General features: G+C 40.6%; 1 protein-coding gene across 9 annotated transcripts in view; it reads left to right on the forward strand.

Annotated features, from left to right (window-relative positions):
* Positions 1-23,064, forward strand: part of plin1 (perilipin 1) — a 145,299-nt gene that overhangs the window by 35,494 nt on the left and 86,741 nt on the right. For all 9 annotated transcript variants that reach the window (XM_028822506.2, XM_051920236.1, XM_051920234.1 and 6 more), the window contains exon 6: positions 8,126-8,295. In XM_028822506.2, the coding sequence (XP_028678339.2) occupies positions 8,126-8,295 (170 nt within the window). The remainder of the gene's footprint in view (positions 1-8,125; positions 8,296-23,064) is intronic.

Genomic DNA, 23,064 nt, shown 5'->3' on the forward strand with positions numbered 1-23,064 from the left:
ATCTTGATTGAAGGCAGCCAGAACTGGGGTTCGGAGAGAGGACTGCTTTCACTTCATATTTCCGGCAGATAGGTGAGCAGTCCAAGATGTCATGAGAGAGAGAGGTGATGAAAAAAGACTGATTCTGATTGATTTTATCCTTGGGTTTTTATTCCCTCTATTTATTAGATTTTAACTTCCCCATAGAGCACTGGATTTTATTTGGGATTATTCATTCATTTAAGGAAGACCTGCACTGCACTTTTTTGAACACTTTGTTTAAATAAAATTCACAGTGCACTTTTTACATAATCTCTGTGTGTGTATTGTCATGTCCCAATCCATCTTCTGTATGTGACTATTGATGTCCCAGGTTCAAGGAAGTGATTCCAGCCACGGGCAACCCTGGCATTATGTGGATTCATGCTCATCAAGGGCACTAAGGGTCAACCCATTCTGAAGTTTAATTGATTTATGTGCTGTGATGGCACAATGGTTAGCACTGTTGCTTCATAACTGTAAGGATCTAGTTTCAAATCCTTCTCTAGTTTACGGCTTGCATCTGCTTTGAAATATTTTACTTTGTCCACTTTTTAAGTTATTTTTTCAGAATATCTTGAAAATCCATGATAGTGTCCATATTTGAAGAAAGAGTGCTATTGAGAAATGACATGTGCTGAAGAAGGGCAGCATGATGGCACAGTGATTAGTGCTTCTGCCTCATAGCTCCAGGGCAGTATGTTTAAATTTTAGCCCAGTCACTGTCTCTGTGGTTTTTGTCCAGTTATTCATGCCCTAACATACTTCAAATCCTTTAATTATTTAGTGGCTCTAAAGTTGCTCAGTTTGTGACTATGAAGATGCATGCTCAAGTATGCCCTGCAGTGGACTTGTGTCCCACCCAGAGTGAGTTCCAAATGATTCTGCTAACATGTACATGGGCTCCCAGCATAACCACAATGATCAGAAAATGTTTGGGTGGACGGAATTTGAATTTTCCCTAAATCTCATTTAGAAAGGTGCCAAAGCCTAAACTTGTCAGACTGTGAACAAGATAAGGCAGGTATTGTGGCCTATTATTAAAGGTGTTAAGCTATAAAGCACAAGGCTGACAGTCACCTACTGACTCATTGTGCATCTCTAAATATTTCATCTTACCTGCAAGAAATAAAGACAGATAGAAACTGTTATCTTTATCTGCTGGTGTTTTGTAAATGCAAATAGGCTTTTTACCTTTTTACATAGGTTTTATTCCAAATCCTAAAGATGTGTAGGTTGAATTAATTGGGAACTGTTGTTTGGGTGAGTCTATCTATAATGGGGTGGTCATCCATCCAAGGCTGACTCCTGACTTGCCCAGACTCCGCCATTCTGTCAGTCTTTAGTGGAGAATGCAGGTTCAGAAAATGGACTGATGGTTATAATGGAGCGATGCTATTCTTGACTTTCTTTGACATGTAGTAGCACAAATGCTGACCCTTCTTACAGAGAATGCATCCATCTGCCACCCCTGTTTAATCCATGATAAAGTTGTAAAGAGTAGGAGCCAGTCTCTTATGGCGACACACTCTAACATTCTCATTCTGGATCAGGTTGGCATCATCAGTTATTGTGAAAATCTGGGAGGAACGTGCCAATTCAACATAGAAAGCACACAGGCAGGAGTTTGAGTTCTGATTACTGAAGCTGTGGAGGCAGCAGCACTAAATACTGTGGTAATTTATTTATTTACTCTGCTGTGGGAAGAAAGTCACAGAATTCCATGACTCCTGGTTTTGCTGGAGTGGATTTCCTCTTCTGCGGTGGGTTGGCACCCTGCCCGGGATTGGTTCCTGCCTTGTGCCCTGTGTTGGCTGGGATTGGCTCCAGCAGACCCCCATGACCCTGTGTTCGGATTCAGCGTGTTGGAAAATGGATGGATGGATGGATTTCCTCTTACTCTATGTACTTCTTAGTACCCACTTTAACAGCAGCTTTATGACATAAAGATGAATAAATAATTCATAGATTGTGCGTTCTTAATTTTTGTACTAAATTGCAATTCTTTCATTAATTTTTGGTGTGGCCATCAGGGGGTGTTTCCCCAGTGGTTTGTATGTGGATCCCAATGCCCCAGTTCAGTGATGGGGACACCGTGCTCTAAAAAAAAAATGACATCTTCCTTCGGATGAGATGGAAAACCAAGTTCCTGTTTCTCTGTGGTATCTCTCAAAAAAGAGCAGGGTTTTTTCCCCGATGTTCTAGCTAAATTACCCACCGTGGCCTTGTCGGTTCTGGCCCCCAATCTTTCCCCGTCTCCAATTGGCATGCTATCTCACCCACTTAATAGCTCATGTGTGATGAGTGTACTGGCACAAGGATGGCAGCTGTTGCATCACTCAAATGGATGCTGCACATTGGTGGTGGTTGAAGTGATTCCCCACTGTCTTTGTGAAGCAGAAAAGTGCTAAATGAATGTAAATAATTATTAAACCAATTCTGTGGTCACAGTTGGCCAATGCCTTCGGCAGTACATCATGAGCTTCATTTGTGCATGCTGGTCTCTTTGGAGCCATCGATTAATTTAACATGCAGTGACTATATTGCAGTTCAAGCCCTGTGTCCTGGAGTTGTAAGGATAAGCACTTTACCATACCACCACTCCAATTTATAATGTAAAAGATAAACAAGTGAAAGAACATTTTTATCTTTATGTGACAGGTATATATATCTATGTACAGTATGTAAACACTAAAAAGTAAACATCAACAGGATATCTGCTAGTCGATGTCTTTATATAATCTGTTGAGATAAGCTTCAAGTCCCTGAGAAATGCAGACTGACCTTTGGCTGAATTGCGAGGGCATCTCCTAAATTCAACAGTGCACAGAGCAGACATTTGCTGTCCAGCACAGTTCTGGGACTTTCGCATTATTTGCTTGTAGAAAACACTGAGCGGCCTATCACTCAACTGTGAACATTAACAGCTCAGCAACAGGAATACCACTTGCCCAGCAGACATACAGGAGCCATGCTAATGAGAACTTTGACCCAAAAAAGTGTAAATAAATACACTAAAAAAGTAAATAGAGAAATCATCTGAAAAGAAAAGTAAATAAATACAAAGAAAATACTCAAAAAGACCTAAGCTGGTCAGAGGGGGCAGTGAAGATAGGACGTACTCGCGAAAATCCAGTAGCATATTGAACATTCATGCAGAGGATTTTCAATGCTAAATGGAATTGGTTTTCTTATCATATGTACAGGGTATGTGTGAATCAAGATACAGCTAGTCACCACTCTCCATTACAGCTCATTTCCTTCTTTGTACTATAGAGACTCCATGTGTATCCCTGAGGAGGTAACTTCTCTTATCTGTGCTCCAACGATCTGTAATTGTAAATAACCTTGGGATGGTGTTCAGCTATTGAAAGGTGATATTAAATACAGCCTAGATGGTATAAAGAGAAAAAATATCAGTGATATCGGGCTTGGACAGAATCCATAGAAATGCAGGGTCTCTCTAGGAAATGCTGGTTTGCAAGTGAGGGAAGTAGTTAGACCACTGGGTAAACATTAAAATAGGCCGTTCAGCCTAACAAACTTGTCAGTCCATTTCACATAATGTCTCCAAAATAGCATCAAGTCCAGTAAACTCCTGATCAGAGGCCAGAACGTGGAATCTATCATATAGAGCCAAGGAATAAATTCATTATTTGATTGGAGAACCCGCTTGGGAAGAACTGGTGAACTCTAGAAGGCTTATGGTTAGGGAACACTGCAATATCCTTGGGTCTGTAGCACTGAGATTGATATGCCCTTAATTTAGACAAAAATTTACAGAACTAACACAGATAAAAATAGACAAAGCTGTTTTTGTCTTTAAAACATCACTTTGCTGTCCCACATCAGGTTGACTATGGTCACGATTACTCTGATGAAGAAGAGTTTTGTCCCAAGGACTGTGATGGGCATTGTAAGCATACTAAGTCAGACTTTTCCTATCAAGCTTAGTTTTCTTATGACTCAACCTTCCAATTTTCATCATTTAGTGTCAAGTGCATGGACAAAAAGACTAAATATATATTTTTGAAATATTACTATTTCAATCAAAGTGATTTTTTTTAATTTAGGAGGAATGTTGTCCACGAACCCAATGTGGATAAATGGACCTTGTTCATTGACTCCTCACAATTCCACTTGAAAGCTGTCCATCTTGATAACATACAGCAAATTCTACTAAAATGAAGAGGAGTAGGAGAACATAAAGTTACTTTAAGAAAAAATTTAATGTCGGAAATAAATGTCGAATATCAATGGAGATCTAAAGGTGATTATACATTTGCTTGACGCGTCGCTTGGTTACACCAAATATTGACTGATCCGCTCATGTTTGCACATTAGTGCGCAATCAGCCAAGCACCTAAATCAACCCTGGAACGACACATACTCTCACACACCCACACCCAATCACAGCCTACATGCTCAAGGTCCCAATTATTTTTTTTCAAAACTGCACTTTGCCACGGACTTTTCATCACAGCAATGTTGTTGGAATAGGCTCCAGCTACCCCGTGTCCCTGCCCTAGATAAGCACATTAAGGAAATTGACACGGAATATATGGTATTACAATCATCTACTGTCAGTAGTCAGTTAGAGACATGCAAGTAAGAATGTCATTGTAGTTTATAGACATGATAATGAGCCTGAACTTGAGTCCATGTTGAAGTCCAGTTTCTTTTACTGTATTTGTTCACTTCATCTTTTCCAGTACTGCAGAAGAAAACAGGACACTACAGTATGAAAAGCACCTTGTGACGGTGGATCGTATCAGTGGGACCAAATAAAATAAACGTTGATTGATTAATTGAATCGTATGACAACATCACCATTGAAGACATTTGACTTCTCTGTGGTGTATTGTGCACTAGTAAAGCTCAAACGGGGCAGCTAGTTTTCCAGAACCATCACATGATGGTTTTCATAAAGACAGTTGGCCACTTTTTTCAAAAATCATATTAAAGAGATTGAGGTCGAGGTAGCGATCGCTGAACATGAACAAGAGCAGAAGTGAATATGAAAGTAGAAAAGTTGTTAACATCAGCAAGAAAGGGAGATATTTACTTTAAGATATCTGAATTGTAAATTTTGCTAATGTATTCCCAGAATTATTAAAACAGCTTTCTTAGCAGGGAAGCCCAGACCTCCCTCTCCCCGGCCACCTCCTCCAGCTCCTCTGGGAGGACCCCGAGGCGTTCCCAGGCCAGCCAGGAGATATAATCCCTCCAGCGTGTCTTGGGTGTGCCCCGTGGCCTTCTCCCAGTGGGACATTCCTGAAACCCACCCCCCCCAGGGAGGTGTCCAAGGGGCATCCTGACCAGATGCCCAAACCACCTCAAGTGACTCCTTTCAATACGGAGGAGCAGTGACTCTACTTCGAGTTTCTCCCGGATAACTGAACTCCTCACCCTATCTCTAAGGAAAAGTCCAGCCACCCTGCGGAGAAAACTCATTTCGGCCACTTGTATCCGTGATCTTGCTCTTTACTACCCAAAGCTCGTGGCCATAGGTGAGGGTAGGAATGTAGATCAACTGGTAAATCGTCAACCTCACCTTTTGGCTCAGCTCTCTCTTCACCACGACGGACCGCTGCAGAACCCGCATTACTGCGGATGCCGCACCGATCCATCTGTCGACCTCCCGCTCCATTCTTCCCTCACTCGTGAACAAGACCCCGAGATACTTAAACTCCTCCACTTGAGGCAGTAATGTGTTCCCAACCCGGAGAGAGCATTCCACCCTTTTCTGGCTGAGAACCATGGGCTCGGATTTAGAGGTTCTGACTCTCATCCCCGCCGCTTCACACTCGGCTGCGAACTGCTCCAGTGAGAGCTGGAGGTCACTGTCCGATGAAGCCAACAGAACCACGTCATCCGCAAATAGCAGGGACGAGATTCTGAGGTCACCGAACCAGACCCCCTCCGCTCCTTGGCTGCGCCTAGAAATTCTGTCCATAAAACTTATGAACAGAATCAGCAACAAAGGGCAGGCCTGGTGGGGTCCAACCTCAACAGGAAACAAGTCCGACTTATTATCGGCAATGTGGACCAAGCTCCTGCTCCTCCTGTACAAGGACTGAATGGCTCGTAACAACAAGCCTTGTACCCCGTACTCTCGGAGCACACCCCAGAGGATGCTTCGAGGGACACGGTCGAACGCCTTCTCCAAATCCACAAAACACATGTGGACTGGTTGGGCAAACTCTCATGCACCCTCCAGGATCCTGGCCAGGGTGTAGAGCTGGTCCAGTGTTCCACGGCCGGGACGGAATCCGCATTGTTCCTCTTGAATCCGAGATTTGACCATCGACCGAACTCTCTTCTCCAGCACCCCTGAATAGACCTTACCGGGAAGGCTGAGGAGTGTGATCCCCCTATAGTTGGAGCACATTCTCCGGTCACCCTTCTTAAAAAAGGGGGACCACCATCCCGGTTTGCCAATCCAGAGGCACTGCCCCCGATGTCCATGCGATGTTGCAGATACGTGTCAACCAGGACAGCCCCACAACATCCAGAGCCATGAGGAACCCAGGATGAACCTCGTCCACCCCAGGGGCCCCGCCACCTCTGAGCTTTTTAACTACCTCGGAGACCTCGGCCCCTGATATGGACAGGCCCCCCCTGGAGTCTTCCAGCTTTGCCTTCTCTAAGGAAGACATGCTGGTGGGATTGAGAAGATCCTCGAAGTATTCCTTCCACTGGTCAATAACATCTGCAGTTGAAGTCAGCAGGGCCCCATCTCCACTGTACACAGTGTTGGTGGAGCACCGCTTTCCCCTCCTGAGGCGCCTGACGGTTTGCCAGAACCTACTTGGTGCCGACCGAAAGTCGTTTTCTATGGCTTCCCCAAACACTTCCAATGCCCGGGTTTTTGTCTCAGCAACAGCCGATGCCACCACATGCTTGGCCCGCCGGTACCCCTCAGCTGCCTCTGGAGTCCCACTGGTCAATCAAACCCGGTAGGACTCTTTCTTCAACTTGACGGCTTCATGAACCTTAGGTGTCCACCACCGAGTTAGTAGATTGCCGCCATGAGAGGCGCCGACAACCTTGCGACCACAGCTTCGTTCTGCTGCTTCGACAATGGAGGCTTGGAACATGGCCCATTCAGACTCAATGTCCTTCGCCTCCATTCATGCATGGCTAATTTGAGATATCTTGAAATTCACTTTAGATATCTCAGAATGTATTACAGATGTTTCAAACTATGCTACTTTACATTTTTAGAACATCTTAAACTGATGAAAGTCATTTTGAGACGTCTCATAATGTTTTAGTGATTCACCATAGGCAGTTGTGGAATTACCTGCACCAAGGGTTAGTCTAATGGGTGACTCTAAATTTGTGTGTTTGTGTGTAAGTGAATGTTCACCAGGTTTGGGTGCTGCCTTATATGTGATGCCAGGAGGAAAGGTTTTGACTGCACATGAATTTCTAAAGAGGGTTTGGAAAGTGAGGGATGGATGGAAGTCTACTGACAAATTAAACTTTCGGTGCTGAAATTTGTTTTTATGAAGTCATCGTCTGTGTAACGGTTTTTCCACCCTTTTTACTTTAGAAAAATAGTCTGCTGACGGATGTGAAAGGAAGGGCCACAGCACAAGAATAACAACGACTTCGGGATTTCTGTCCAGAGATCACAGACTTTAAAATGGAGGGAAATAAAAATAAATTACACACAATATTTAGAAAAGAGCACAAAACCATTAAACAGTACTTTGTTTCTATTTTACTGATTTGGACTGCTGTATTTTAGATGTTAAATATGAGAAGCCATATTTCCATTTATTAGTAATGCCTGTATCCTTTGATAAAAAAAATTAGATGATGTGTATTGAAAAGATTTTGTGGTGAGGAGACCTTAAATTCGGATTGGACATCGGTTGATTTCATCACGTGCATCCTTATTCCTGTTAAGCTCTATACAGTTATTGTAAATGTTTTCTGTTTTGAACAGTTTGGCTCTCACTGCTGTGACTTTATCAGGTGCCTGCACCAAATAAAACTTTAGGGCCAGTGTTATTTCAATTTTCTTTGCTGATGCCATGTGACTCACTTTCACCATGTATTAAAAATTATTCATGTGGTCGGGCTTCTCTCATTACAGCATGTGTTGCTGCCAGTGCTACTGATTCACAGCCCAGCAGCTACAGGAGACTAGGGACTCTGGCAAGCACTGTGTTCAGACGAACCTACAATCAGACAGCCACAAAGCTTCGTAAGGCTCGGGCTCAAGGACAGGAGCTGGTCATGTGGATTCCTGGCATATCTCCCCTGGTAGGCTACTTTGTCATTAAAGACCTCTGATAGATCAGGACAACATCTTTCATCATCATTTGGAGATTGATCAAAGTAATGTTTGCACCTTCAGTGACAGGCCAAACCCCAGCCTTGTGAATGTTCCCACTTGCTCTTTATTTGTGCGCTAACAAGCCCCTCCGCATGTTGCCATCTTTATCCCATATTTCAGTCTAGTGACATATTGAATCATTATCCATTGAACCTTCCAGTGAGATGCACAGCTGCAATGTTGCTCTACAGGTTAATGGCAGGAAGTCAACCCTGCATTACTTTTTCACTAGGTAATTGTTCTAAAATGATGTTTTTGTTGTCACTAGTTAATAAGTTGTTTGGTATCATAATGTGTTGATATAAACTTTCCAAAGACCAATACAATATAAAAAATCTAGTTTTGCTAATATAATAGCATACGTCAGGCTTTTACATCGCGTAGTGTGGAAGACAGTAGGACTTTAGGGACCTTCAAAGCTAGACTTCATGTTATTTTGGAGGGGCTAAGTGGATAGGATTGGCAAGCCTTGTTGAGCTTTTAAATAAATGTGGAGTGGGCTTCATCCACACTACTATGTTTTCATTTAAAAATGCAGAAATTTGTCTGAATTTTCCCCTTTCATCCACACTATTCCAGCGTTATTAACCCATGAAAACAAAGACGTTCTCCAGAGTTGTATACTTCTGAAAATGCTAGCTCAGCATTGCGGTGTGGATGAGTGAAAATGGAGAATTTTGAAAGTGTGGTTTCTAGCACTCTGATTTATTTGTGCTTACTAGGTAGTCGTGCCCGTCAAGGACGGGCTGCAGGCGACTTTTATCAGTGTTGCAGGGTAAAAGTCATTAAGTGCAAAATTATTTGTACCATGATTAAATTTAGTAATAAAATGTTTTTTGTTATTTGTGCCACACGACGAATCGGAATTCGAACCCAGGTGGACAGTAGGTGGTGTTAGGTCCTAACTTTGTTCCGGCATCCGCGTTCTTGTTCTCTTTTCTCAACAATTTCAACTTGAGTTGCGTTTGACCGACTTTCTTGTTGTCGTTGCCGTTCATGTTCACGTGTTTCAGCAACTTCAATTTCAGTGGCAGTAGAACGTTTTTGTTGTAATCGCAGACGCTTAATTTCGTGAACCAATTGTGTTTGTTCTTCCGTGCGGTTGCTTCTGTAAGCTGCAACTGGTTGGCATTCATTTTGTCTCTGCTGCGAGATTTGAACACTCTTTGCTGCTTGTCATACTGCACGTCGCTGTTTATTCCACAGTTTTTGTTCTTCAGTAAAACTTCTTTTTGGTTTCTTCGTTTTTGGCAATTCTTGAGGTGTAGTTTGAGAACATGAAATATCCATCCATCCATTTTCCAACCCGCTGAATCCGAACACAGGGTCACGGGGGTCTGCTGGAGCCAATCCCAGCCAACACAGGGCACAAGGCAGGAACCAATCCAGGGCAGGGTGCCAACCCACCGCAGGACACACACAAACACACCCACACACCAAGCACACACTAGGGCCAATTTAGAATCGCCAATCCACCTAACCTGCATGTCTTTGGACTGTGGGAGGAAACCGGAGCACCCGGAGGAAACCCACGCAGACACGGGGAGAACATGCAAACTCCACGCAGGGAGGACCCGGGAAGCGAACCCAGGTCCCCAGATCTCTCAACTGCGAGGCAGCAGCGCTACCCACTGCGCCACCGTGCCGCCCAACATAAAATATCCAAAATCTTATTTCTTTTTGCATTTTCGTCTTCAGTCGAGTGACTTCCTTCAGCTTTTCTTTTAATCCGATTGGTCACTCGCTTCCCAGTGCTTCGTTCAGCCAATCAAAACACTGATGTAAACGTACCAACCAACCAACCAACCAACAGACAGACATGCTGAAATATATATATAGATTACATAACACTTTTCTGATTGGATCTTGCTCATTACAATACATCATTGCCTGATTGGTTACAATTCACAGAAGAAAACTGTTTTCTAACACAGTGACACAGAGGAGTTGCTTTCCATACCTTGTTATGTTGTTTACCTGTAGGCATCTAAATTGTGTTTTATATAGTTTGAATGCTGCATATATGAGCAAAAGGAAAATAATTTACTATTTGCTACAGATTTGTTAAAAATGTTGTGGCCAGCAGCATTCCCATCCATTCAAGAATTTTTCTGCCAGTGTACACGTGCTTTGTGTAAGTGATTTACTTCCGTAAATCATGTCAAAACCCTAGTGTAGATTGATATTTTTGTTTAAAATTGTCATTTTTAAATTAAAATACAGAAGTGTGGACATAGCCTCCATAGATCAACTAAGAAGATTGCAACTAAAGTTCTAAAAAAGATAAGAAAGTGTTGCATTTTTAGCTAGGGAACATATACTGATTGTGTTCCTTTGTTCTTGTAGTGCTTTTTTATTATTATACTTCCACGGTCTTTAATTTTATCTCTTTCAAAATGGAAGTATATGGATAAGAGAAATGTAGGTAATAATAAAATGTGCAGTTGGCTATCATATTTATAATTTTAACATATTTTAACCCATTCCCCACATAGCACTGCTTGGAGGTGCCATGTTATCTTATCATCGAGAGTTTTCTGTTTCACTGTGTAAATACAGTAACTTCACTGCTGAATTTTTGCCAACCATTTATCTGCAATGTCAACAAGAAGTCATTCATAAGAAATAAATTATGACAGCATCTAATGTGGCATACTCATTTGCATTTAGATATAATGGTTTACCTGACTACATTGTAAAATGTGTTTTACATTTCCCCTGTGGCTGTTACATTTAAGATCAATCCTTCTTTTGCATATCCTTGTTCATATTGAAATGATCTGTTTTCAAGCACAATAGTTACTATAATAACCACTTGTCGTCTAGCATTTTTCAAGCTGAAGTTTTATTTTTTCACAATTATGTTATATATTAATTTGTCACAGAAAATTGTGTTCTTTATCAAGGTGTTTTTTCACAAATTTCTAAAAATACTGCTATTTTTGTGATTTAAAACAGCGTCTATGGGATACCCATCCAAACCTGAAATCTGTGCTTTTTAAAGCATAGAATGTTTTTCAGTAGGGCGGCACGGTGGCGCAGTGGGTGGCGCTGCTGCTGCCTCGCAGTTGGGACACCTGGGGACCTGGGTTCGATTCCCGGGTCCTCCCTGCGTGGAGTTTGCATGTTCTCCCCGTGTCTGCGTGGGTTTCCTCCGGGCGCTCCGGTTTCCTCCCACAGTCCAAAGACATGCAGGTTAGGTGGATTGGCGATTCTAAATTGGCCCTAGTGTGTGCTTGGTGTGTGGGTGTGTTTGTGTGTGTCCTGCGGTGGGTTGGCACCCTGCCCAGGATTGGTTCCCTGCCTTGTGCCCTGTGTTGGCTGGGATTGGCTCCAGCAGACCCCCGTGACCCTGTGTTCGGATTCAGCGGGTTGGAAAATGGATGGATGGATGTTTTTCAGTATTGGTCTACTTCTTGAGTTCTCACTTTGTGAACCACAGAGGCCGCCATAGAACCCCAAACCCCAGACACAAGTCCCCAGTAAAAACGTAAGGTTTATTATTAACAAATACCTTACAAAAGACCCCTTTAACAATTTCACACCACCAAATGACAATGCATTATCTTCTGTCTCTCTTCTTTCTCCTCCACTCCTCCCAGGTGAGTGTTGCCTATCTCCTCTCTCAACACTGAATCGAATGGAGGTGGCAGAGCGGCTCCTTTTATCTTGTACCCGGGAGCATTTCTGGTGCTAAGGCACAGCCTGATGGAAGTACTTTTGGGTCAATTAGAAGTCTTACAAAGTAGGAATTACTAAACCCAATAGCTCCCTCTGACGGCCCTCATGAAACCCAACCAGGCTGCCCCATGGAACTACAATTCCCATTATGCCTTTCAGCTATCTGTGTGGGAATCCTGGTTTGGGTGTTCCACCATCTACCGTATCGGGGAAGCCACTGCTCTGAATTCAGTGTCTCCTCCTGTTCCTTAATTACATTGGCCTCCTGGCCGGGTGATGAACCATGCCCTATCCCGTTCGGGACGCCAGCTCATGTCTGTTGTCCCTTACAACTTGCATTGTAAATCTGTGTTTTGCAAAAAACTAGTTCTGTAAGATTCTGTCATTGTAAAAGAACTCAAGCTATCTTCTTTAACTCAAAGGTGGGTGGTTTCCTTTAGCTCATTTTATGACTTCTGTATTTGCTGTTGCTTTGAGAATAATTAGAGTATTTAGTGTAAGATTTGTTTCGGTATTTAGACAACTAAGTTTTCATTTTATACTAGCCACTAGATGAGCTACCCTTCCAAAACTGATTGAAATCTAAATAGTCACTCGGACCTCAGTGTTAACGTTTGCAGTGCCCTATGCAATGCACATGTCTTTGTTATTTTTGATTTGGTATGAGATTCGTAAAAGTTGTGTTAATATTTGTATGTGCCATATATCGGAATTACAATGAATTTTACTACTAAAAATGTTTATGATTCGCCATCTTTTGAAATAAGAGAGACACAGCAACCGGACAAACACACAGACAGACACTTATGCTTTTATTAAGGTGGATATGTCTGACTATGAAATTGAGGATTTATTTAGCCTCATCCGTGAATGATATTTTTTTAATCTGTGTTTTGGGATTCCAGTTTCCCATTTGTGTGCTTTTTGTGCATTTATGGAATGTTGATGTACCCCCAAGTATTTTTATCATTTTGACAGTAACATTTTCAAAGTGGTATCTTGTTGCATGCTTTTCATGTGAGCTCCACTATTTTGTGTTAGTTTTAATGTCTGGTGCGGACTTTATAAATGTACTAGGCAGGGTTACGAGACCTGCCTGGACTGGAATAAAGTGTAGATGCATTCAGTAAATAAATTCTCCAGCAGCATAAACTTTGGCCCCAAACTAATATTTCATTCAAAAAAATGTCCCTTAGGGGCACTTCTCTCATTAAGTGTGGGGGTGGTTACAACATTACGTTTCAGGACAAAACAGTTTATGGTCATCTCCTGCACAAATGACTAATCTGTATTAGAGAGATTAGTTCAGCGTTGTGGATTTGCATACTGGATAAACACACATTCAGCTTTATATACTGTATTAGGAAACAAAACAAATGTCTTTTATAATTTCATTATGGGGCAACAAATCTAGGTACTGTTAGGACCTTTTTACTTATTCAGATTTGATTTTTCATCCCTGTGTATCTGGCTTGTGTTGATTTGTACTTTTGATATCTCTCTGGTATTCAGACCCTTTTGTTTGCCCCTCACATCACCTGTGCTCAAATTTTGTGCTTTTGGCATCTCGCTTAATGTTAGGGAAAGTTGATAGGCACTTCCATGGAGGCATTGTGGCTAGTATCCTTCTTCACTACGACTTTGGTACATATTTCAGGATGTTCATCTTCCAGTAAAAGACTCTTGCCTGCCCTTATGGTTTTGGTTATTTTCTGTCACACTTGATGTCATCTCCCACTTGCACTGCCTTCTTTGGTCACCCTGAGATCACACTATGAATCGGTATGAGCTCCAACAGATTGAATATGTGAGTCAATAGAAACAAAGTTTGCATTCAGAGGCTACAGCAAGGCTCCAAACAACTGCCAAAGTCAAATCAACAACATTGTTTTCTAAACAGCACATTCACACAAAGGATGTAGCTCAAAGCGCTTTACAAGGTGACAAAGAAAAAACAAGAAAATGAAAACAAAGTACAAATAAGATAAAGATAAGAATGAATAAATCACATACTAGAAATATTAGATAAGAGTAAACCAGTACACCAAGCATTGTGATTAGTGTAATGGGGTTGATGGAAACTACAAAAACTTTATTTTTTGAATTTAACAGAAAGACAGCGTTGCACTAAACATTCACACCTTTGCGTGGTTTTGTGCTATTTTATTTCTTTATTTACATGAAAGTCCACACATGACAATGGCTGTGAACAGACAGGTACTGTATGTACCCATAAAATACCACCAAGAATTTGTGATAAAATTTATTTACTTCCATTTTTTTTTGATGTCATAAACATACCTCAGAAATGCAGAAGGCACATTTCCTCAAACTGAAATCTTAGCCGCTTCAAAGTGAACATATCTAGTATGTTTAAAGGCTTTCAGTTTCACATTCAGACCAGTGCACCATGCACACCTTTTTAAGAACAGTCGCTATATTTTGTGAAATTTTAAAAAATGGTTACACTTAAAATCTCAATTTCCCTTGGCAAATTAATGTACAGTATATCGTGATTGTGAGAAAATAACTTTGACCTAAAAAATACCAAACTTATCCTTTAAAGAAAGGAAGGATCTGCTTTTCATTGTGTCATTATTTTAAAATGTTTTTCATCCTCTTGTGCATAAAAAGTTTTGGGTGTTGTTATCATGTTTTCATAAATTTTGCCCAGTCATTGCCACTCACTCTACATATTGGCTGTAACTAAGGTAAGTAATGAGTATTTGACCATGTACCGTTTGTGATGAAACTAAATTAGCACAAATGCATGTTTGCACATTGCCTTTGATGCCATTTTAAAGGCTACGCAGTAATGCACATTAGACTATTCACACATGCATGAAGCATGTCCTTTAAACTCTTATTCACATTAAAGGAATGATCCATCTCCCTGAGAGGTGACATTTCTTACTAATGGTCTTTGGCCCATCCCAGTTCTAAAGCATGTATTGAATCTTTGGTAGACACTTGTTAGGTAGATGCAGACAAATTCAGTGTTGCATCAGCCTAGCAAAACAGTACATATTTGTCCTGAAGCCACCATATATAACTAAGATACACCTGAGTCACAGAAGGCAACATATGAATGTGTGTGTATGTATGTATGTATGTGTGTATATAATATATATAGTACTGTGCAAAAGTTTTAGGCAGGTGTGAAAAAATGCTGTAAACAAAGAATGCTTTCAGAAATATAAATAATGATTGTTTATTGTTATCAATTTACAAAATGCAAAGTGAGCGAACAAAAGAAAAATCTAAATCAAATCAATATTTGGTGTTACTACCTTTTGCCTTCAAACCATCATCAATTCTTATAGGTACACTTGCACAAAGTCAGAGATTTTGTAGGATTATAGTCAGGTGTATGATCAACCAATTATACCAAACAGATGCTAATGATCATCAATGTCACACATAGGTTGAAACACAGTCATTAACTGAAACAGAAACAGCTGTGTAGGAGGCTTAAAATTGGGTGAGGAACAGCCAAACTCTGCTACCAAGGTGAGGCTGTGGAAGACAGTCTTATGTCATGGCAAGATTGAGCACAGCAACAAGACACAATGTAGTTATACTGCATCAGCAAGATGTCTCCCAGACAAAGATTTCAAAGGAGACTGGGGTTTCAAGATGTGCTGTTCAAGCTCTTTTGAAGAAGCACAAAGAAACGGGCAACGTTGAGGATCGTAGACGCAGTGGTCGGCCAAGGAAACTTAGTGCAGCAGATGAAAGACACATCAAGCTTATTACCCTTCGAAGTCGGACGATGTCCAGCAGTGACCAGGTTTGCTCCCCTGGTCCATACAGTGAAGAGGTGTCCCAGCCAGACAAAGACCCTGGCCCTCTGTGACAGTATTTATAATTAAATATATACAAGGGTGCCAAGGATAGATTGGCACAATATCTGTTGCTGGTTCCTTAGTTGCAACGTGTACTGCTACAATGAAAAATATTAGTGACAAGTTAAAAGCACTGAGAGAAAAGATGTTGTCAATAAACAAAACAAGAGTTAGGACCAGAAAATAAATAAGAGAGATTCCAAAACTCAATACGTTAAAGAGAAACCAAAGTCAAAGCGACATGCCTATAAAGTATAAAACCAGAAGACTAAAAATGCACAAAGATTGCAAGCTACAGTTTTTTTTAGTATATCCACAATCTCAGATAGAGACTGACCACCAGTGCTGACCCTTTATCCATTCACATAAGTGATGTCATGCATCGTTAATATCCAGCTCATTTCCAAGACAATGGTATAACAAAACTTCACAAAATGGAAGTGCCCTTCATGGCTATTAAGCTAAATATTTTGTATCTTATATTCTTTCGTGTTCATCATGGAAAACTTTCTATTTATTTATTTATTTATTTCTTATTTGAAAATTATAACACCATTAAACCCGTGCAGTCCAAATTCAAATATCCTGGTAAAATACAGCACACTTTGTTCACACAGGACCCATCTCTTTAAAAAAAACATGCTACCAAATTCAGAATTGGTTTTAAACGGTTTACTGTTTTTTATGAATGTTTCAGTCAAATAAAAATCACTTAACCAACTCTGTTGCAAGCTTCAACCTTCGCATTGTCTCAAAGGACAGAAGCAATCAATTGTTGGAAATTGTCAGTATCTTTCCATACCTTTTTGAACACTGTTTTTTTTTCTATTTATAAAAATATTTTTACAGATTTTGTACACATTTACAAACATGATCCGACAGTAGTTGAATTACTGCTAAAATTCTTTCATTACTGTACTTATTTCACCTTTGCTTTCCTGTTTTCAACACCCATATGTGCTTTACTTTTTCAGACAGGTGTTTAATCAGCCATAATTCCCATTGCAATTTTATCAATAATTGAGTAGTGCCAACTGTGACGGACAAGTCATTGGTTGAATAAACTGTAACTATCTGTGACCCAGACAGGGTTTAAATTTTAAATGAAGGAGGATGTGTGACATTTCACTGTCATTAGGCTGGAAAAAAGAGGCCTGGAAATGCAAATAGAAAAATCACTCACAATTTCAAGAAAAATTGCCACACCCAAGTTATTTTTTTCACACATAATGGGTTTAAAAATAGTCCAGTTGGGTATGAAATCGCCCAGTCTGACAACTATGTCTCCCATTTGCCTGTATGAGCTGTTCTCTGGCATCCTACCTCTCCAAACTGGCTCCATGTGAGTGAATGTGAATAACTGGGTCAACTCCATAACAATTAAAGTCAAGTTGCTTCATTGTCATACCATCCATACACTCTATTGCAGTATACAGTGGCACGAAATAACTTTCCCCAGGACTGTGATGCAAAATAGGCATAAACACAGTGCCAGAAAAGAAATATACCATAATTGATAAATAAATAATTAAAACTAAATAACAGATAAGTAAATAAATCATAATAATTAGAAATAGTTATAAATAAATAAATAATAATAGTAAAAGTAATAATCAAAAACAACAGTGACAAGTTTAACAAATGTACTGCATATAAATTTGCTATTAGGGGCAGATCTGAGGACAGGGGGTGCAGCTCAGAGTCTGGACAGCAAAGAAGTAGGAGCTCTTGTAGTACCTGGCAGAACTGGTTCGCATGCTACAGTTCCTTCTGCCAGATGGAAGTGAGACAAAGAGACCATGGGAGGAACTAATTTAGTAATGGGGGTAATTTGGTGTACACTGGTGGGCTGATTTGTGATTATAATACAAATCCCACAGAATTTACCTGAGAGTTGTGGCAGACAGCCAGGGCCCATACCCAGCCGGGATGCCTCGACAGTGGAAGGACTGGGGGAGAGAGCTAGTCCAGGACATTATCTTGCCCTGAACGCTAGAGGGTAGCCCCCTCCTCAGCGCCTGGACATTTGTGGAGCCCTGTTTGACAGCACTTCCCTCACACACGGAAGTGCTACCAGAAGGAGGTCATTGGACACCTGGAGTGCTTCCAGGTGTCCTATAAAAGGAGCCAGCCACCAATGCTCAGGGAGCCAGAGTCGGGAGGAAGCGGACGAAGCTTGAGGGAGGAGCAGAGGTGGAAGAAAGCGAGAGAAAGGAAAGGACTGTGAACCATGTTCTTTGGTGCTCTGTATTGTGCTGTGCTCTGGCGAGCAAAGAAAAATGGCTTCCCAGCTGTAAATGAAATATGTTGTGTGCTGCACTTGTGTCTCTGCCTGTCTGTGTCGGGATAGGGCGGTTGTACAGAGTTTCTACAGAGTGCGTATCCAACACACTACAGCAATAAGAACCTCATGCTACACAGTGGCAATGCCACAGGTTCACACTACTTCTGAACAAGCCCAAAGCCAAGGAGAAATGTGAAGTGGCTGCATAAGCGCATGGGCTCACCTATACAGAATAGACTTTCATTTGCCCTGGTGTCTATTCTGCTCATCGTTAATTGTCATTATTTGGAAACAATTAATGGACAAAAAGCCACAGAAAAAATGACTTAATAAGAAAACCACAAAAATAATTTAGAACTAAAAACTATGAAAAATTAGTATTTCAAACTGTTTATGAAAGTACACCTCTATACTTATCTTTTCTAAATGTAGAATATGAGCTGGAAAAAAGACCAGTTAATTAAATAAAGAAATCAGTTTAAAGTAAAATAACTCACCCGTTGTGACATAGATTGGAACAAACTCCTGTACTCGTAGAGATCATCCAGGACTGGATTTTTAAAGCACTGGTTTAGTGCAACAGAATATGATAAAACAAAATCAAACATTAAAAATAAATGTAGGCATAAAAACCCAAGAATCACTCTCCTGTAGCTTATTCATGTCACTGTATACAAGTAGTAAATGTACTAAAATAATGGCACTGTTAAACCGTTGGGTTAAAAGTCACCGTAGCTAAAGTAAGTCTGCATCAAGGCGGATATGTGGTACTGCAAGTTCAAACACAAAAACAATGAACACACAAATTTAGTTCACTTTGCAGAGATCTGTTTTCACTTTGACAAAAAAAGAGTGTTTATCTGATGATCATTGTCAAAAAAGCCAAATTAACTCCACTGTCATTCAATGCTGTATAACAATAACCTCTGAAAACGTCCAAGGGAGTGGATACTTTGTGTGGGCACTGTACTAAACAAAAAGGTAAATTTACACCAGTTTGTGGCTTTTATTAAGATGCTAGACTTCTAGAAATGCTAGTCTTTCATTTGTCAAGTTATGAGTTATTTTATTTCTGAATAGTGTATCTTAGATAGTAGTTTCCAACCTAAGCAGCACATGTTTATGTTCATCCATCTTCTACATCTGCTTATGTGAACATGGCTGCAAAAACCAGTAAATGCTCTGGGAGTCCTATAGGTGAGACATCAGTCCGTTCAGGACACACTCCAACACGGTCATTCATACACTGACGTCATGTAGCTGTAATTTAGCCTGACAAGTAGGTACAAGGGAATTAATGTAAAGCAGGAGAACATGTAATCTTGATAGGGAGGACAGCTAAGGAATCAAGTGTGAAGCTATGAAGCCAATCGCATATTTTTATATCGGATGTGTCCTATCCTAAAAGATCCATGTCATCCATAGGGTATCTTTCTAGCTCAACTTATTTATTTGTTTGTTATCTAATTGAAAGAAACAATTAAAATGTATGTCTAGTTCAGTATTTCAGAAAGACATAGAAACCTCATAGCCCCTTTTGGTTATTGATGAGGCCGCATGTTTACCATTTGGTTTTACATCTGAAATTACGAAAAACACTGTGTCTTGTGCCTCCTGCCAAATAAACAAGACAATTTATGGTACATCTACTACAGTCTGTGGAACAGAACTTTTAATTGAAAACAGAAACTCCCCCACACCAGACTTCATTTTACCAGTATAGGGGCATTTTTTAAATCAAATTTTGGACATAAATGTTAAAAGAAGCCTCGTCTGAGAATGTAGAAATCTCGTCGCTGATCTCAAATAAAGTATGGAGTCAAGGGAGCAGTTAAAAGCAGATACTTGACCTGCCAACCTTACACTCCTCACAAGGTCTCTTTTAGCGCCAAGGAGGGGGACAGGCTTGAGGTGAGATTGTTTCGTTCTCACAATGGAAGCTCTGTGCCCTTTGTTGGCAGAAAGACAAGCCAAGTGCTGTTCACAAAAACAGCTGTGTGGGGCAGTCTGCCATCCCTCACATGGCAAGTAGGAAAGAAACCAGGCTTTTAAGATTTTCTCATTAGTATAATTGAATGTGTCTTGTTTATTAACCAAATCATGTGGAGGCATTCAAGCCACTCTGAGCAAGTAATCGGTGCAAGAGGTATTCAAGCTGAGCAGCTTTGTTGGTGCATAGGAGCACTGAACATTCATTTAGTGGGGCTAGGGAGTGAGAGTGTGGAGGGTAGAGGTGAATGACTGAAAGTTGTTGAGGAAACTAAACTCAAAAGACCAGCAGAGAAGGAGACATTTGAGTTGTTGATGTTACAAACTGCCTTCTTTCATTAAAGAAAGAACAGAAAGAGTTTGTGGCTGTAATAGTCACTCATTCATTCATTATTAGTACCTGCCTACACCAATGAAGGATTGCAGAAGAAAATACAAAGAGTACGCATACAAGTCTTATGGAGCTGTCAGGCAGCAGCAATAACCATAGGACCACCATGCAGCCCTACATTAATATTCACGGATTAATTTTGCACATTTTCATCTTTTTCTTCACAAGTACCAATCGACCCTGATTGTATTATTCAGAATATTCACAGCACTTCAATTTTGTGGTATGTACTGTTGTCAGTGCCAGCCTGCATCCCCCATTTAAATGCTGTGTATGGTATGATTTATAAAGAACATATCCCATTACTGAAGAACCTTACCTTTGGGTTGACAGCTGTGAGCAGTGAGCAGCCTGCATTGGGTTAAATTTGCTTTATTTTCCTGGCAGCTTGGACAAGATTCAAATCCCTCCTGTATACCTTGAACAAACAGAAACAGAACCGAGCTGGCAGCTCTGCTTGATATGCTATCTCCAATGGTATCCCACATGGGTTGTTGTCTGCTGGCCTGTTTCAGGCAGGTGAGCCAAAATATACACATGCAACAACCATGTACATGAAGATTTACATTTTTATGAATCATTAGTCTTTCCATTTATTCAACCTACTTTATAAATTATTAGGTAAAGGGCAGCTAGAACTAATCCTGACAGCATTAGTCATACGGAAGGAAACAATTGTTGATAGTAAGATAAATCTTTGCAATCTTTGCAAGGTACAAATGCACAATTCAGCAAACATAAATATCTAGGGGATAAGGGAGAAAGCTGGAGTACACTGGAGAATGCCATTTAAACCTACAAGGAATATGGAACTCAGGCCCACTGTGCCACCCAAACAAACCAATACATTTAAATTAAATAATTTAGGTCATCTTCCATGATTCAATGAGCTTGTTTGTTGTGATCCCTAAATACTCAAAAATAGCAACAATGGGAATATAGTCTTCAAAAGTTTGAAAGACCAGACCATAGACCTCCACCCACTGAGTAGGCCTCACCCTAGACTGGCCTACCCCCAAACTCAAAAGGCATGCTTCCTGTCTGAATGAGCCCAAAAATCATAGTAAGGGATTTAAACAGTAAAAATCTAAAAAAAAAAAAAAACAAATACCTAGAAAACTGTTACAAACATCAAAGCTTCAAAAGACCACGTTCAACAATTCAAAAAGGTGCTCATGAAGGCAAGGCAGGACAAAAAGTAACAAACATATCTAAGGATCTCAAACCAAAAGAAAGCACCTTATTATTGAAGCAGGAATCAAAGACAGTCATCCAAATAACAAAAGATTTATTTGTGCATCATAAACAGGAATTGCAATCAAAAAAGTTCAGTGCCAAAGCTGCAGTGTCCTTAAAGCTTCTCCTTAAATACTGCTTGGGATAGTCCTCCTGGTACATCATTAGGTGGTCCCACCCCCTTGGAGTCTATGTAAAGGGGACAAGGCAGAGAACTAAAAAAACTAATGCATATGTTAACACATTACAAAAATTAGAAAATCTACTATATAATAAAACACTAAGGTGTGTGTGTCCAGTTTCTCAGAGCAATTGGATTGGTCAGTTGGGCTCTGTTGTGATTTGTTAGTTTGGCTTTGGTGACGTAACATAAGAAGAAGTGAGAGGGTGAGATGTATGTGGAGGAGTAAAGGAGTATGAGCCATGTAGAGAGAGTTGCCTTCAAATATGGCAAATATAAAACTGGACAAGAGGCAAGGTACCTTGCAAATAATGAACGAGTCTGAGATGCATGCTTTATATAAATGCACTCAAGAGTGGGGGCGCTGGTGAAGAAATGTTCACACACACGAAGGTCCGCATAGTGCAACTGTGCATGGTGCACTGATATAGTGCATTGCCGCATCCAGCACCAGACAAACCACCACAGGATCCCAGATTAGGACCCAAGTGCAGCCATGCAATGGCTCAACACACACTAGTTCAGATGGAGTAGAACAGTGTGAGGTTTTTTATGGTGGCTGGATTGCAATTCTGCCACCAACCCCCATGTTTTTCCTACATGCAGGGCTAGATGCAGATTAACGTCATACCCAGGACGGAGCAATTACAGGTTAAGGGGCTTGCTCAAGGGCCCGACGAAGTAGAGTCACTTTTGGCGTATATGGGATTTGAACCGGCAACCTTCCGATTGCCAGTGCAAATCCCTACCCTCAGAGCCAATAGTGCAAGAGAGAACAAATATTTTTAATAATTTATTTTTAAATTATTCTATTATCTGTCTGTGACAGGTACCTCGGCTAATAATTAATACACAGTATCAAATATGCTAAATGCAAAAAACTGTAAACAAGAATACTACGAATAGCACAATATACAAAATTATCTTTAAAAAGATCCCATAAAGGTTAAATAAACAAAGAACATGCTTATAACATTTTATGATGTATTTCAGAGCTTAGCATATGGACAAAATGCTACACAAGTATTCAATAAGCATAAGAGTTTGTTGAATCATCGCATTATTCAGGATCATTACTCTCTCCAAATA

The sequence above is a fragment of the Erpetoichthys calabaricus genome, chromosome 17, assembly GCF_900747795.2.
Source record: "Erpetoichthys calabaricus chromosome 17, fErpCal1.3, whole genome shotgun sequence".
Classification (NCBI taxonomy): domain Eukaryota; kingdom Metazoa; phylum Chordata; class Cladistia; order Polypteriformes; family Polypteridae; genus Erpetoichthys; species Erpetoichthys calabaricus.